At 33.9% G+C, this 16,560-nt stretch overlaps 2 protein-coding genes across 3 annotated transcripts; one reads left to right on the top strand and one right to left on the bottom strand.

The window, feature by feature from the left end:
- Positions 1–1,109: 1,109 nt before the first annotated feature.
- LOC108477007 (protein trichome birefringence-like 6) lies at positions 1,110–3,732 on the top strand. The gene is made up of 5 exons (XM_017779412.2): positions 1,110–2,032; positions 2,335–2,527; positions 2,622–2,812; positions 3,011–3,169; positions 3,258–3,732. Exons 1-5 carry the CDS (start codon positions 1,320–1,322, stop codon positions 3,595–3,597), a joined length of 1,596 nt encoding a protein of 531 aa, XP_017634901.1. The 5' UTR covers positions 1,110–1,319; the 3' UTR covers positions 3,598–3,732.
- Positions 3,733–5,010: 1,278 nt separating this feature from the next.
- Positions 5,011–12,316, bottom strand: LOC108479536 (histone-lysine N-methyltransferase EZA1). 2 transcript variants are annotated; one of them, XM_017782205.2, is made up of 17 exons: positions 12,186–12,316; positions 11,647–11,748; positions 11,159–11,433; positions 10,595–10,756; positions 9,966–10,050; positions 9,705–9,851; positions 9,529–9,576; positions 9,367–9,438; positions 8,162–8,853; positions 7,693–7,843; positions 6,895–7,115; positions 6,525–6,656; positions 6,368–6,455; positions 6,213–6,260; positions 5,973–6,101; positions 5,674–5,751; positions 5,011–5,599 (listed from the first exon to the last, which is right to left on the bottom strand). In XM_017782205.2, exons 1-17 carry the CDS (start codon positions 12,222–12,224, stop codon positions 5,408–5,410), a joined length of 2,661 nt encoding a protein of 886 aa, XP_017637694.1. In that variant the 5' UTR covers positions 12,225–12,316; the 3' UTR covers positions 5,011–5,407. The 2 variants fall into 2 exon arrangements, with proteins under 2 accessions (XP_017637694.1, XP_017637695.1); XM_017782206.2 differs by lacking the exons at positions 11,647–11,748; positions 12,186–12,316 and having other exon boundaries at positions 10,595–10,761; positions 11,159–11,320.
- Between the last annotated feature and the right edge of the window lie 4,244 nt (positions 12,317–16,560).

The following is a 16,560-nucleotide window of genomic DNA, read 5'->3' as shown; positions in this document are numbered from 1 at the left end:
GGAAATAATTTTCCACTTAAATGATTGATTAATTATGGCCAAAAAAAATTAATTAATTTAATTTATGATATTCTGTTTTTGGTTTCATAGGGTTTAGAGGACCCTAAGTTTAGGCATGTGCATTCCAAATAAATTTATTGATTAATTTTAATAAATATCTTTATCCCTTGACACAGAAGGGATCATATACAAATAAAATTTCTTTTTCCTTAATGAAAAATAATAAAATAATTTTTACTTAACATCACTTTTTTATTTGACTTAAAACACAAGCAAAGAATGCTTAATAATCTTAAAAACACTATAGACAAAATTTAAGGATGGATTCAGATTTGTCAAATATATTCAACATCTTATCTAACTTTAATTGCACAGCCTCCCTAATATATTCAACATTGCCCACCACTAGGGTTAGTATAACTTTTAGTACTTAAGCTTCATTTTGATACTTATATTCTTTTTAGCTCACTTTGATATTCAATTTTGGTCCTTGTGTTTGGTATATGTAAATGTCTGATAACTTGACGCTTTGAGATTGTGCCATCCTATTACCTAAAAATTTTAAAAAATATATTTTTTTTAAATTTTCAAGTGATGATAGGTACGATTGTTGGAGTGGACCGGCCAGACATATTGGACCAGAAATCGACTAGCATACTACTTTGGACAAAAAGTTGAATTGACTTTTGAGCGAACCACTCGAAATCAATTGAATGGGCTAAAACTGGACTGATCAGTTGAATTGTGAATTAATGGTCTAACTAATTCGAACATCAACTATATTTAAAAACCTTGATAACATGGCACAATCTTAAAGTGTTGAACCCTCAAATCTTTAAGAATCCAAGGTCAAGGAACTAATTACCAAGTTTAAATATAAAAGTAAACCAAAAGGAGTATAAATATCAAAGCGGACCTAATTGAGAAGTTCAGGGGCTAAACATTATATTAACCCTATATATATATATCTCATATATGGCTTATTGTTGCCGCCAGCCATGTCTCTCGTGTCGTGTGGAGAAGTGGTTCATATTCTAGTAATTCTCGATTTCTATATTTTTTCCCTGTTAAACTATTTGGTTATTATTATTATTATTATTATTATTATTATTTTTTGTGTTTGGTAAACTAAAAACACTAATGGTCAATTATTTTACAGTCGTTTCTTTTGATAATTTCGTACTTTTATCCTCATCTATTCATTAACATGCTTACATGCATCTCTGATAAGTTTCCTCTACCAAATCCCAGTGAAAAACTATTCTTTTAAACTATTTTTCCTTTTTTTTGAAGCATTTTTACTTGTGAAGCTTCCATTGATGGAGAAACAAAGAAGTTTCTCATTGAAATCCACTAGATTCTTAGTGTTTTCTTTCACAATTTCTTCTTCTTTAATCTTCTTGGTTTTTTTATTTACTTGGGTCATCAAATCTAACCCTTCAATCCATCGAGAAACCCATTTTCAGTTCAATAAACCACTTTTTAATCATAAACCCATAACCATAGAGAGCTCAAGTAGTTTCAGTAGCAATGGTTCAGTACAGAGTGTAAACCATTCGACCCATTTTTTGAAACCTGAAAATGAATCTAGGTCTGTAAAATTTTCAGTTTTTAAGCAGATCCAGAGACAAGAAAGTGAAGGTGAAGTTGTAGAAGATGGTGATGGTGATGGTGATGGTGATGGTGATGGTGAAATTGAGGATGCTGAAGAGGATACACCTGCACCTACAATGGAAGAAGACATTGAAGTTGATGATAAACTTGAGCTTCTAAAGGAACACAAAGAACTGAAGATGACAAAAGTGAGTTCAGTTGATGAATTTAAAGCTCAAGGTGATGGGAAAATGGAGGAGAAGAAGATGAATGGCTGTGATGTAACGAAGGGGAAGTGGGTTTACGATGAGAGCTATCCACTCTACACAAATGGATCATGTCCTTTCATTGATGAAGGTTTTAATTGTGGCACCAATGGAAGGCAAGATAAGGATTACATGAAGTGGAAATGGCAACCACAAGACTGTGATTTTCCTAGGTAAAAAGATTGATTTACTTGATACTTTCTTGGATATTGTTGAAGGTGGATTCCTTTAAGAGAAGTTTTGAATGTGTCGATTATTTAATGCCGTTCTGACCCCAACAATGGAAGATAAGGTATGCTTGCTTCGGTAGATCACGGGAGATAAAATTCCCACCAAAAAGATACCTGACATTGTTGGGGTTTGGCCGATTATCCGGCATAAGATAGTTCGAAAACTTCTCCTAAAGGTCGACCTTCCTCAAAGAATCTAGCAATTGATGCAAGCAAAGACTCTTTCTTTCTTCTTTTTTATGTAGGTTCAATGCTGCAAAAATGCTGGATTTGATCAGTGGGAAAAGACTGGTCTTTGTGGGGGATTCAATTAATAGAAACCAATGGGAATCCATGCTTTGTATGTTAATGTCAGCTGTAAAAGATCCTAAGAAGGTCTATGAAACTCATGGAAGAAGAATCACCAAAGAGAAAGGGAATTATAGCTTCAAATTTGTGGTAATTTAATTGATTGTTTAAAGTTCAATGAACTTGTTCATATGTTTGAAAATTTGAGGCATAGTTGAATTATTGAGGTTGTTTTTCTTTGCAGGATTACAAATGCACAATTGAATACTATGTTTCTCATTTTCTAGTTCATGAAAGCAAGGCAAGAATAAGGCAAAAACGGAGGCCGACTTTACGGATTGATGCCATCGATCACGGTTCTTCTAAATGGAAAGGAGCTGATATTGTGGTCTTCAACACTGCACATTGGTGGTCTCATTTCAAAACAAAAGCCGGGTTAGTTCCATTATCGAACTGTGGCTCTTCCAGTCTTGTCATGTATGGTTTTCAATCTTGCATTGACTGTAAGCTAGGGAAGTTCAAACAAGGTTGTCTGAATGTTTAGTTCCCTTGTAAGAATTAGGATGACATCGTTGTGATAGTGAGCTAAACATTTATATATCCTTCTATTGGGTATTTTTTTTTATATTTTAGGATCAACTATTATCAAGAAGGGAACCAAGTACATCCCAAGCTTGATGTTTCCACAGCTTTTAGAAAAGCTTTGATGACATGGGCAGGATGGGTTGATAGACACATTAATCCGAGGAAAACCCGAGTTTTCTTTCGGAATTTGGCTCCGTCCCATTTCAGGTTTGCTGCTGTTCTATGCTTTCCCTTTAACATCTTGGATCGGCCGACCTAAAACAAAGAAAATAACATCTACTTTTATCGGTTACAGGGGAGGACTATGGAATTCAGGCGGCCATTGTATGGAAGCTACTTGGCCTCTTAATGACACTTCAGGCATGGAATACCCTGAGAAGAACAGAATTGTGGAAGAGGTCATTTTGCAGATGAAAACTCCGGTAACATTACTGAATGTAACCGGTGTATCTGCGTATAGAATCGATGGTCATCCGTCAATATACGGGAAAAAACCAGGGACTCGTTACTCTTCCAACATTCAAGATTGTAGCCATTGGTGCCTTCCCGGTGTTCCAGATACATGGAATGAAATTTTGTTTTTCCATTTGCAATCCAAAGAAAAATCCAAGTATCACTCAAAATTTAGATTGTGATCTTTTTAACACATATTATTCTTTTAATTATTTTTACCTTGTAATATTGTGAAATATCATGCAAAATGTAATATTTTAGGAGATATCTCTTCAAATGCGATTTGAGAATATTTAACTGAGGTTAATTTTTGTTGATTCCTCTTTGAAAATGTGTTAAACCTTGCTCTGGTGATTTTACACTGCTCTCAACCTTTGGGTTTGGTCCTTTTGAAAGGTTGAACTTTTTTTTTTTAAAATAGAACGAATTGATATTTTATCTTAGCAATGCAATTTAAAAAATTTACTTTACAGGCCCTTTTAGAGCCTTTTAGAGCAAATTAATCCTTTTAAGTTAACTATAAAAATCGAGATTTAATAATTGTACATTTTAATTGACAAAATTGTAAACAATTACTTTTATTATAGGTTTTTATCATATAAGCTCTTTATGATATAATAACTAAAACTACTCATAACTCCTTCTAAGCTCTTAATTAGGAAAACAATGTGTTTCAGCATACTTGAACATATGTCCTCTGATAATAATGTCGATGTCAATTGTAAACATTTTAAAATGTTCATTTGTCATGTTGTAAAATAACCATGAAAAATAATATTTTATTGTTTAAGCTTAAAGATAGATTTAGCTATTAACATTTACATGTTTTGTCAAGATAGCTCTAATTATATTTTTGAGTCTTTTGTTGCCATCAACCTTTGTTCTTTTTTCAATTTATTTTTTCTAACAAATTTAATGAATAAATTCAATATTTCAATTTTTCATATATTTGTTTACTGAGAAATTTTTCTATTGAGTTAATTTTTTAGATAATTATACTTATTTTTTTAAATTAAGAGTTATTTTTAAATTTAATGCATTATTTATTTCATTATTTTCCATATTTAATTATCTTATTGTGTTATCTAAGTAATATATAATTTTTAATGATACTTTCAGTGAATCTATTAGAAAACAAATTGAAAAAATAAACCAAATATTGGTGGCTAAAAAAACTCAAAATACATTTAAAACTATTTTGACAAAATATATAGTCAAATTTATCATTAAATCTATTTTTTGTCGTGTTTAAAGATACTAAAATTTAAACCTCGACTTTTGACCAGCACCGAGTGTTCACCTCAAAAATCCAAAAGATTCAAATCACAGTAGCAATCCTGTCTGTGGTGAAACAAACCTATTTATAATGCAAATTGACGGTGCTGATTTACTTCCACTAGGATTAAGAGTGCAAGTCAATTGTAAATACACTGAAAAAAAGGACTAATATTTGATTTTATTTTTTAACGGTCCGATACTCTAAATTACGGAATAATTTACTCTAAACAAAATAACCAAAATAAAACAAATTCCATATTGCAACGAAAGGCAGTGCTAAAAGAAAAGAAGAGATCCCCAAACCACTCAAGCAAATATTTCAGGTAATGATTTCACAATTACTTGAATCAAAGTACTAAATACAATCCTAGTACTGCAACTTTATTCAATAAAAATATAGTAACAGGGTCAACATTTTTGAAACTTTCTATTATTTCTATAAGATTAACATGCTTTTCTACCACCAATTCCTATAATTTTATTGTTAGATACACCTAGTTTGTTTGCCAAAGCAATTATTTCTTTCTAACACCTAGTTTGTTTGCCAAAGCAATTATTTCTATCTTATTTTCTTGACCCTAATATCTTTAATGAAACTAACTATATACCGCATAATGGCACAATATTGCATATGTTTTACTTACGAAGAAATTCCCCCTTTTGTGATGATACTAAGAAGCTGAAGGATATATAGAGGTCTAGCCGATGGTTGCTTTAATGAGACTGGTGTTTCTTCGCTCTACCTTGAGAGGCTGATGTTTCATCTCTTTTGGAACCCTCAGGTTTCCTAGCCCATGCAGGTGCTTGATCTGGACCGTAACGGTAATCATAAAAGAGTTCTTCACTAGCTTCGATTCGTTCCTTGGCAAATATTCCTACTCGATGATCCCCAGCTACCAAGATTACCTGTGCAAGCTAAAGGAATTAGCTTAGCTAACAACAAGAAATGTCCCTAAAATGTATTGTGGACGGTTGTATACCTTGGCATAGCAATTTGGGTTAGAAGAGTGGTTTGCAAATTTCAATTTGTCTCCTTTGCGGTAAGCGTCGAGGACATACTGCAAAGACAAATCAGCAGCTTCCAATCAGATTCTACATGCCGGTGTAATGTAGTTATTAACATAAATACATTTAGGATTATATAATTAAGCTCCGAAATGTGAACATGGTACTTCCGATATTAGGATCATCGCAGCAATCTTAGATTAAAAAAAAAAAGAGCAGTTTTGTTAACAGAGGGGAATTTTAGTGCTGAATGTGAAATGTGAAAGCCACTTGCCTGATCATTCAAGTCAAAAAGGAAAGATGAATTTGCACGATCGTAAATTTTCCCTCGTTTGTCTGCTTCTGTGTGGGAGATCAATTCACCAGTATATTCTCCAAGATAATCATTTTTGTTGACAGAATTCTGAACCAACATCATCAAGTTCACAGAAAAGAGTTTAAACACAATTGAAGAAAACAGAGACAATTAACTATCCAAAGGTCTGCATTGGGAAAAAAGGGGGTAGTATCCTACTTTTAGGAATGCTCCCCATCCAGCAACATCAGACTTTGCCAAGAGTATCTGAAGAATAAAAACATGAAAGATTAGATGAGGAGCAAAAAGAAAATTCCAGTTTTAAAGCATTTCGAAACTATAATTTTACAACTAAAACATTCTAAGTAGCTCACTCTCTGCTGTTGCCTTAGAAGAAGCCTCATATTTCCACACTGACCATCTCCTCGTTTCGGTGGCTCACCCAATGAATCCCCACCACAACTGCAAAATGTATAAATATTACTAACAGATCATGTTAGTAATATGTTATATAAAATCATGAAACTTTACCTAACCCAACAATTCCTACAAACATCTGGGTCACATTCACGCCCAGCAGCAAAACATGGGCACTGCCGGCTTCTGCATTGGCTTTTTGCACAGTGGCATCCCCTAAACCGATTTTTGCAACTCTTCGAGCATCTGAATGATCATAATCTTTGAATTTATAAGAATGTTCTGGACTTGATTGGCTCATGGTATTTTTGGTTCAGGAAAAAAAAAAAAAAAACAAAAACAAAACTGAAACAACTGGTTCATCCATAACAAAAGCAGCGGGTCAAATGTAAATATTTCAGATTCAGTGAGATATAGATTTGCTTACCCATACCATCTAAGTATATATTTTTTCACATTCGCATGTTAAAACAACTTAACTTACCCACAATACTTCTCACAGCAAGTTCCATTGTTCAGACAAGGGCATTGCTTTCCACACATTGATTGGCATCCACATGGAGTATATTGCTTGCAAGACTGATTTTTTCCATCTGCAATTCTTTTCCAAATTGAGGGATGGCCAGCTGACTTCCAAGAATATTTAAGTTTCCGTGTTCTACCCTTTCTACGAAGCAATCGTGGTCTTGCTGACATCTCTTGCTCCTGAGAAGAATGTTAATTAGGAAAAAGTAATTATAATGCAATGCAAACAGGAAAGAGAAAGGTCTACAATGGAGAACCAATTATTCACCCTAAAAAATACAATGCTATATAATGAACTGATCAAGATAAATTAATAATGAATCAATATTAGAAGTTGCAAAATTAAGTAAAAAGAAAACCAGAATGCAGAGCAACATAGTCAGCTTGCTCCTAATTTACCACTGTTCATGGAAATCAGACACTAAAGATATAAGCTTGATGAATTCAACAACTTTCAGGTTGGGTTTCCTACTTTAACACTGTGTAACTAAATAGCCAAACCTTAATGGCCACGTAACTCTAATTGCAGATTGTAATGCCACTCTATATCTATGGATTCTTATACATTTCTTGAATCGGTAAGCATTTAAACTTAAAAGGAATGCTTGCAATTGTAGCTAATAAAGGTGATAGTGTCATTAATATGGCCTCAGGAGAGCCATGCAGGTTGGCAATTGGAAACCTTTTCTTTTTCACCCCTTATCAAAGAAATACCATATGGTAGGAAATAGAGCAAAATTAGGGTTCGGGTACATACCATAAAATCTGATTCAGATTTCCCATTTTCTTCCAAAAATGAACTTGTCATGATGGACCTATTTAGTGTTGAAGATCCACCATCACACATGTAACTCGATACTTCTAGGCAAGTTTTCAAACCAGAGAGTAAGTTCCTGGCTATAAGGCAACTGTAAAGCATGGATCACACATTAGTAGAAGGATGGACATATTGTTATCTAGAAGGGAGAAGAAAGTCGTCTAATCACAACTGTCTAAATGTACAAGTTCATCATGATAAGAGAGTAAAGCAGTTGAATCGTACAAATACGTGCATGTTACACAATTTTAACTATTGAGTTTTTTGCTCTGCACATTTTAGTCTTGTAAAAAAAAAACTGCTGAGCTTAGTCCATTCAATATTTAGAAATGCAGAAACCAATGCAAAAGAAAATATTTATATTTGCGTTTTATGCCAAGCTAGACTGACAAGTTCTAATCCCTTCTACCTGTTTCTCCCAAATATCTCCACTCCCTTCAAATACAATTCTCTCTCAATAGGCTTCCACTCAGAAGATGACCACTTCGATTCGGGCACCTTTAAAACATCTTTGGCTCCATTCCTTGTATTATCCTTGGTCTTGGAAGCACTAGCAGAACAGGTGGAAGTTTCCAACCCCCGTTCACCAGATTCATTTTGGTTGTTTTTGGCTGTAATTTGAGTTTCATTTTCATGAAGAGTACAAACTTGATAGTTTCTACTTCTACTACTTTGAGCACTGGCATGACTTGGTATAGCTTCAGAAGACTCTGTGGCTACATCCAAAACCAATAATGTCTTTTGTTTCTTACATGAAGAATCCTGTCTGCTATCAGAGCAGTGTAGCAGGTCATCTAATGGCCTATAGCTTTCTTGGGAGGCCTTCCGCTTTCCAGAATTTTCATGGTTATCTATTGGTATGGAAGACATCACCGAAGTTAGAGCTTTACCAGCACCTTCTGAATCATTAATTCCTTCTAAAGTAACAGGCCCTTCTTCTTCAGAGATGCCTCTTTCATCTTGCATGAGATCTGCATCAACATTAGTCTTTTGCTCTTTGGCATCAGACGATGCAACCTTGTCTTTTTCTTCTAAAGTTGTTTTCATTCCATGCAATGCATTGACACCAGAACCTTCTGCCACATCTTTGACAGCTCTTAACTGCATGAATTGATGTAGAAATCACAAAACATTTTTCTTTCCCGACAAATATAAAAAATCTTGATGATAACTAAAATTAAATATGGAATATTTAAATATGGAATATGATGATAACTAAATACTTGAAAAGAAACTAAAAGGTACTCCAATGAACAAGTTCAAATTCACATCAAACCAAACTTGTCTCAGCAACATATGAATACGAGCACAAAAACAATCTATTTCTCTTTGTTTGGTAAGAACAAATTAGACAACAAACCAATGGAATGAGCTGCAGATAAACACAAAAATAGGAGGCTTATTAGTTAAAATAGGTAGACAAAACATCTTTTGCATCAGAACCCAGGTGCTGAGGACAAGGCGCAGCATCAAGAGAACAAGAAAGAATGCAAATATTAGGAGAACAAGAGAGAACTTTTGTCCATGAAGTTATCAACAAGAATGGTTTTTGCAGTATCAACTCATAAGACATCATACAAGGTTTTTAGCACAGAAGAATAATAAAAACCAAACCCGGAGGTAACACTGATCACTGCAAGGCTTTCTGTCATCTTCATATTCAGACCAATATGGCTGCTTTTCACTCTGTCAAGCAATAGATACCAAAGCAGATAAACTAATGAGTCAAACTCACATTAAATTGAAACTTTGACAGACAAGAAACACATTGCTTACAGGATTAATTAGAGTTTGAGAACAGCCATGAAGACGGCAGTCAAATAACTGTCATGCAGATACAAAATATATCAGCACAGGGAGTTAAAAAATGTCAAAAGACTGCCTATGATATCTACATGTCCATGCTTCTCTTTAACAAATAACATTAAGAGTGATGGTTAGAGACTAAGCACCAAGCAACGGCGGCAAAAGAGGTTATCAAAAGAATCTAAGGCAGCACTGAGGCTCTTGTCCAAAGATATGCCCTTCTCAGATCTACAATCCTCAGAATCTTTAATGTTCTGGTCACTGTATTTTTCTCTGAGCATGCCATGCCGTTCCTGCAAATCTCATAAGAAAACAGTTACTGATAAATATTAAATATTTGGAAGGATTAAAGAAACCAAACAACATCCAAAGCAAGACAACCATGAGCCATAGTTATAGCAGGATACCTGGATTTCAGAGCCGGTGACTCCAATAAATTGGCTGACAGCAGCCAATGTTTCCTCACCTAGACCATACTCCTGACAGACGTTCCTGCCAAACTCAACATTGTTAATCTAAAATGATTGAGCTTTTTTATTTTTCCCCCATAAAGTGCAATAGAAAAGATCTTATCCACAGTTCAGTAAAATCCAAATAAACTGCTCTTATGGTGACACTGTCATTTCTGCACTAAATCCCACCAGTTACTTAATATACTGAAATAAATGCCAGTATGAAGAGTCTAATAGTACAAAAAGAAAACAGCAGCAGAACCTGCACACTTTTGCCATATTGGTTTTACAACAGTCTAACCCCATCTCACCATGCACTAAATCAGTTACAGGTCCTATGCCACATTGCTGAAAGATTATCAACAATGTCTACCACTTGCATTTCTGTAGATGATGTTAACTTCAGACCGGTATAATAATAAGAAGGCACAGGAAGTTAAGCTGTCCGGGTGCAACTTTGCACTTCCTTTTTTCCCCAAGAGAATCATATATATGTATGTGTATATGTATATGATGTTTCTCTTTAAAAGAAATGAATAACTCCTCTTTTTTGATTAATGGAGGTTGCATCTGGTTTTACTTACCACAAAATGCGGTCTTCAACCTCAGAAAATTCATGTTTTTCTTCCTCAGGCTCCGCAATATCTTCCTCGCTGTCACTACAGATTAAAGCTTCACTGCCATGTTGGTCATAGTATATACGTCTCCTCCCCACAACAGATTGGTCTTCAGCCATTCTCTGATTTCTGTGCTGAATGATGCATATTTAAGATAAGACAAGCAAGAATAAAATCTCATGGGAAACAAGATGACCCGAGGAACAATGGTAGATTCATGTGTGGATGCTTGTGCTGCTGAAATCTCCAACTTCGAACTAAATATCAGTAACAAAACCTTGAGGGCTTAATAACATGGCTAGTTTTTCCAAATGGCTTAATCTTGGTGTTCAACATGTTATCAAGCCCTTTCATGAAATCCCCCCCCAAATTATAACCCTCACCGGAGATGACTTAAGTAGCACAGCTAACCCATGACTTAATGGCTTAAGTCTCTAATGGCATACTGATTCAAAGCAGAAGTATTGTGTACCTAAACAGACAGAATAGAATACTCAAAATTAGGCAAACTAATAAATTAATCCAACTTACTTGTCCAGAAAAATCCATGTCGTATATGGTGGCAACTTTTCAACGTACGGAAGCTTGACACTTGTTGAAGATACAACTTCGTGACCATTAGAATAGTCTCTATCTCCTGACCCTTGCGCAAATCCAGCATACTTAAATAGAGGAATTAGGATTCTTGAAGAAAGCATTTTACCAAATCCATTCTCCTCCACACACAGAACGCTTCTACTTGATGTAGCTGACAAAATCTCTGAAATATGACTCTCGAGCTTCTTTCTGTTCTTCTCGACTTTTTCCTGTGCACACCACCCAATATAAATATAATTTATTTGCATCTCTAGCAGGTTGGAGCGCAAATCAATTCAATTTAGACAAGCTGAATACAGTAGTAATAGTTTCTTATCAAATTCACACTGAATTGACGACGCTAGTGAAATTCAAGGACAAATAAATAATGTAGCAATAATTTAAAAAGTGAAATTCATAAGCGACTAACATAACTAATCTACCTTAATCGAAGCAATTCTCTCCGCTTGAATTTGCCTTTTAAGCTGATTTAACTTATGTGTCAAGTTTCCTACTCCACCACTAGAGCACTCTCCAAGTGATTTCTGCCATATCAACAAATAATAGCAATAAAATCAAGACATTGATAATTAAGCTAAAACGGATTTTTAAAAAAAAAAAGAAAAAAGAAAACTCAATTCCATTTTTTTTCCTTTCCGTTTTCTGTTTCTAAATAATTCATTAGCAGCCAAACAGAGTATAAGCTGCAGTGAACGGCGATGGAATTGAGAGAAACCTCAGCCTCCACACAAAACCATTGGCGAATAATATTCAGTGGAATTTCAAGTCTATGTGATCAATTACAAACTAAAAATCAAAATAATATTTTGAAAAATCATTTTAAATTTTATGTTTAAATGATACAGTGAATTTAAGCGACTGATAACTACTTTTTTACGATTAGTAATAAAGATTGAATACAAAAAGAAGAAATCAAAAGGGAAAAATTGAAGATCAAAAGGATAAGGAGAGAAATCCTAACTTTAGATTTAGTGGAAGAGTCGCTCCCTTTAGAGACCATTGTTGGCTGAATTTGGTGCTTTGTTTTCTCTGCGACTCCGAGTCATAAAACCAGAGTGAAAAAGAATCTGGAAGAAAATAATAAAAAAAGTAAAGAAGAACAGTAAAGGGCCTGACACGTGTGAACTGTTGTTACGTGGCCTTTACTGTTGGGGGACTCAATTTTTTAGTTTTTTCACACGGGCCCAAAGCATTTATTTTTCTTTATCATTTTTATATTTATTTTGTTACATATTAATTTCGCCTTCAGAAATTTTAGCTGGCTTACGCAATGGGCTTTAAGTGAAGGCCCAAATTACATACCTGTCTGTACGAAATGTGTGTTTTTTTAACGAAACAAGTGTCTGGAAGAAAACAAATTTTGGTGCCTTCTATTAAATCACTAACTTAATAATAATTAAATTTATTATTCAAAATATTAAAAAATTTACTCAACTAAATAATCCAACCCAAAATATAAAATTTTAAAATTTATATTTAATACAATAAAACATTTATTATATTTATTTGTATTTTTAATATAATAAAATATTTATTATATTTATAATAGTGTTTTTAATATAAATATTTTGTAATGTATTTTTAATGTGTTAGTGCATGATAGCAAAATAAATTCATATTTTTAAAATATTTATTCTTGGCTAATTATCAGATAAAATACTATTAAATTTAGATTTTTCTTATCGTGAATGAAGTTGGTCTGCTGAATTCAAACTCTTACAGAAAAGGGCTAAATTAAAACAAAAAGCAAAGAGGAGGGCTTGATTAAAAGATTGAAGATAAAAAGATGACTGGATAAAGATTGAAGGGTTGAAGATTTTTTTTAAAAAGTGATTGGATAAAGATTGAATGATTTTTATATTATTACAACTCTTTAATTAGTTTAAATTTAATATCTAATATAAATTTGATTTTTAAATTTTGAATTATTTAGTGATAATATTTAAAATTACTTATTAATAATATTTAGGATTATTTAATAATAATATTTAAAAAAATCTAACTAAATTTTAATATAAATACCTAGTGACTACACCTAATTACACACTTGATTTTAGGCTTTAATAATTTCTTTTCTTTTTTTCTTTCCATTACCTGCGCCACTTTTCATTATGTCATTTCAATTATTTTTCTTTTCATTATGTCATAATTAACTAAACCTTTTTCAGCTTTAGCTCAAAAATTGTTCCAATAAAATAATCGTGAGATACGAATTCACTCAAAAAAATCTCTCATCACAATATTTTCTTTCTCTCCAGTATATGAGATAGTACAAATTCGTCTCTTAAAGTTGATTCATCTTCGATTCAAAAAGTGCATGTTGAGTTGGAGTTGTTTTGCTTACAGTTGGGAAGTTGAATCGACCGTACTGTGTTCAAATTCCAGCGAACAAATTGGCGTGTCTAGGTGGAAAAAACCAATTGGATTTTGTCAAGGGAGATAGAGATTAGACTTAAATGACCCACGCGGTTGAGGCCGTTGATTCGAGTTAGGCTTTTCAAATCGCAAGGCTGTCGAAATTTTAAATTGATAACACGTTTATTGCAGTTAGAAATTTGGCAAGAGTCAGTTTACAGGTCGTATCAGGAACGACTACAAACGGAAAAGTTGGTAGTCGAGATGTTGTTAGTCCCTATAACCAGCTTATCGCCTGGGAGAGAAAACCTATTTTAAGGATCGATTCAAGATTGGAGTACACCGAGGCTAAGGCTAAGCTTAAAAATATTTGATTTATCCATTTATTTTATTTTCTTAAATTTATTTTTACATTTTCGAATCTGTTTTTATTTTCATTTTATTACACTACATATTTCCTTATATTATTATCTTTATCAATTTAAACCCCCTATTTTTATTTTTCAACATTGCTACACACAGGTCGTGGGCACGACTGTTATTGCGACAGCGATTCTGGTTACGGAAAAAGACGAAATTAGACAGCCAGTCCCTATGGATTTGACCCTACTACTCTATACTGCTATTTACTATTATTTTATCGTAAGAATTTATATTTAGTGGTTTTGACGCCCATCAGTGTATTTAGTGTATTATATATATTTTTTACAAATCATTTTAAAATAAAAAATAATATAGAAAAAATCAAATATAGGCGAGCTAGATCGAACCCAGGTTTACCTTTTTTTTAAATTGGGTCAGATTTGGATAAAAAAAATCATTTTTCGGATCTGATCAAATCTGAACTTAAAAAATTGATTTAAATACCTTACATAGGCCCAACCCAACTCAACCATGAACAACTTCTAAACGGGTCAAATTTAAACTTTTAAACAGGCCTTATTTTTTTGTCCAAACTTATTTTTTGAGCATATTTTTTTCCAAACCATCTTACTTTTCAAAAGATCTTTTGGGCCAGGTTGGGTGGCCCGACCATAGATAGGTCTAGAAATAAGTATATACAGTGTATTTTCTACAAAAATAAAATTATTATGTTTGGTCGTTGGGTTGAAACAATTTTTTTTTTTGTTTTATATAACTTTTTGAGATATATGTGCTGACAAATAATCAATTTACAGTTGATAGATTATAATATCTATATTAATAGAAACAGAGCCCACGTATCGCAACAATCACGTTAGAGTACGTGCCACAATAAGACAGTACATATTGACCAGTGGGTTGTATGGGCATCGGTGTTGCAGCCATAGGTGTCGGTTCTTGTGTGGATGTTGATGATGGACCATCCTTGGCAATATTTAGTTTTAAAGGGGCCCGTCGTGGCCTACTTGCATCGGGATGTTGACACCTCGTCTTTCCTGTATAAATATGGTTTGTCATAGATCATAAACCATGGCTTGTACTCTAGATCGCTTGCTAACTCCAGAACAACAATAGGTTCGTGAATAAGTAAGATATCATACCAATTATTCCACATGTTGATATGTTGAGAGTGAAATATCATCCAATTCTCATCCGTCTGACCTTGTAAGTTGATAGAATGCAGATCATCAAGGTTTTGAGGTGCCACGAAAATCGATTGTCAAAATCTAAATTGTTGCAACACTCTATCTATCTCGTGCATATCGACAATAGCATACACTACTAATGGGGCCTTCGTGTTAAGTGTTCGAATTCATAAAGAATTCCTCGGGAATGACTTCTTGAATTGCCGGATCCTCGTATGGTGTCCATTCAAACTATATTAATATGATAAAAACATTAGTGTTATATATATATTACTAAAAACGAAATCGACTACGTTAATATTATATAGCTCAAATTTAAATAAATAGATACCTCCTCTTCTAATCATTGGTCTAATAGAAGTCATATATCTTGAAGATCAATCAGTAATCTCACGTGACTCGGCCCATGGTTCCACCTATTTAAATAACTTATTAGCATAATAATTTAAATTTAAATAAATTTTATTATGGTAATATCTAATGAAATTCACCTTATTATGAGTGAGAATGTATACGGATAGTTCGCTCGAGGACGTAAAAATGGCAACTGGTATCGCACCTATAATTGTAGTAGTAGAATGCAACCACTAATTTTGATTTTTTGTTGTTGTGTCGTCTGACACATCTCTCGATACAATGTTGCCAACACGGTGAATCCTCAACTGAGTTTGTCCGCTCCTTTAAAGTCGACGAGTTTCAGCAACCACCTTAGATGGACGAGTGTTTGAGACTTGTTCGACATTAGGATACCCTCAATGATCTGAAGGATGTACGCCCGAGCATGTCGTTCTCTTTCAACTCCAGTTGAATGCTTATCCAGCCCCACGAAATTTCTTGTAACACCCCGAACCCGAGACCGTTGCCGGTGTCGGACACGAGGGGTTAACAAGCCAAAACCACTTATGGCACCGACCAATTTGACATTTCCAGGCAAGCTGGAAAACTGCGTCGCTGTCGCCTTAAAAAGCGTATCTCGAGTTTCACAACTCGGAAACTGATTCTGTAAATTTTCTCTGAATTTAGACTCATATATCCATCCATGGATTTAATTCTAGAATTTTTGGTCAGGCCAATTGGTACAGTTTATTAGTTAAAGTCACCCATGTTACAGGGGTCGACTACACTGATCTTCGCGCGTTAGAACTTGAATATCTCTCTGTACAGGGTTTCAATACTGATGTCGTTTGTTTCTAATGAAACTAGACTCAAAAAGGAATCTGCACATATAAGGCATGACTTCTAATTCATTCTGGATAATTTATGGTAAATTTTCAAAGTCACGACAGGGGACCCAGAAACAGTTCTGGCCCTGTCTCACGAGAACTTTAATATCTCTCGGTATACTGTTCATATGATCGTCTCGTTACTTTCATATGAAAATAGACTCGTCAAGGTTCGATCGCATAATTTATT

This window comes from Gossypium arboreum, chromosome 12, assembly GCF_025698485.1.
Source record: "Gossypium arboreum isolate Shixiya-1 chromosome 12, ASM2569848v2, whole genome shotgun sequence".
NCBI classification, from domain to species: Eukaryota; Viridiplantae; Streptophyta; class Magnoliopsida; order Malvales; family Malvaceae; genus Gossypium; species Gossypium arboreum.
This window is presented reverse-complemented; position numbering and strand designations above follow the sequence as displayed.

Coding starts and splice junctions, on each gene's coding strand:
- LOC108477007 (XM_017779412.2), top strand. CDS start 1,320: ATGGAGAAACAAAGAAGTTTCTCATTGAAATCCACTAGATTCTTAGTG. Junction 2,033..2,334: donor CAAGACTGTGATTTTCCTAG/GTAAAAAGATTG, acceptor TTTTTTATGTAG/GTTCAATGCTGCAAAAATGC. Junction 2,813..3,010: donor CATTTCAAAACAAAAGCCGG/GTTAGTTCCATT, acceptor TTTATATTTTAG/GATCAACTATTATCAAGAAG.
- LOC108479536 (XM_017782205.2), bottom strand. CDS start 12,224: ATGGTCTCTAAAGGGAGCGACTCTTCCACTAAATCTAAA. Junction 11,434..11,646: donor AGAGAATTGCTTCGATTAAG/GTAGATTAGTTA, acceptor TGGTGTGCACAG/GAAAAAGTCGAGAAGAACAG. Junction 8,854..9,366: donor GTGATCAGTGTTACCTCCGG/GTTTGGTTTTTA, acceptor CAATTCATGCAG/TTAAGAGCTGTCAAAGATGT.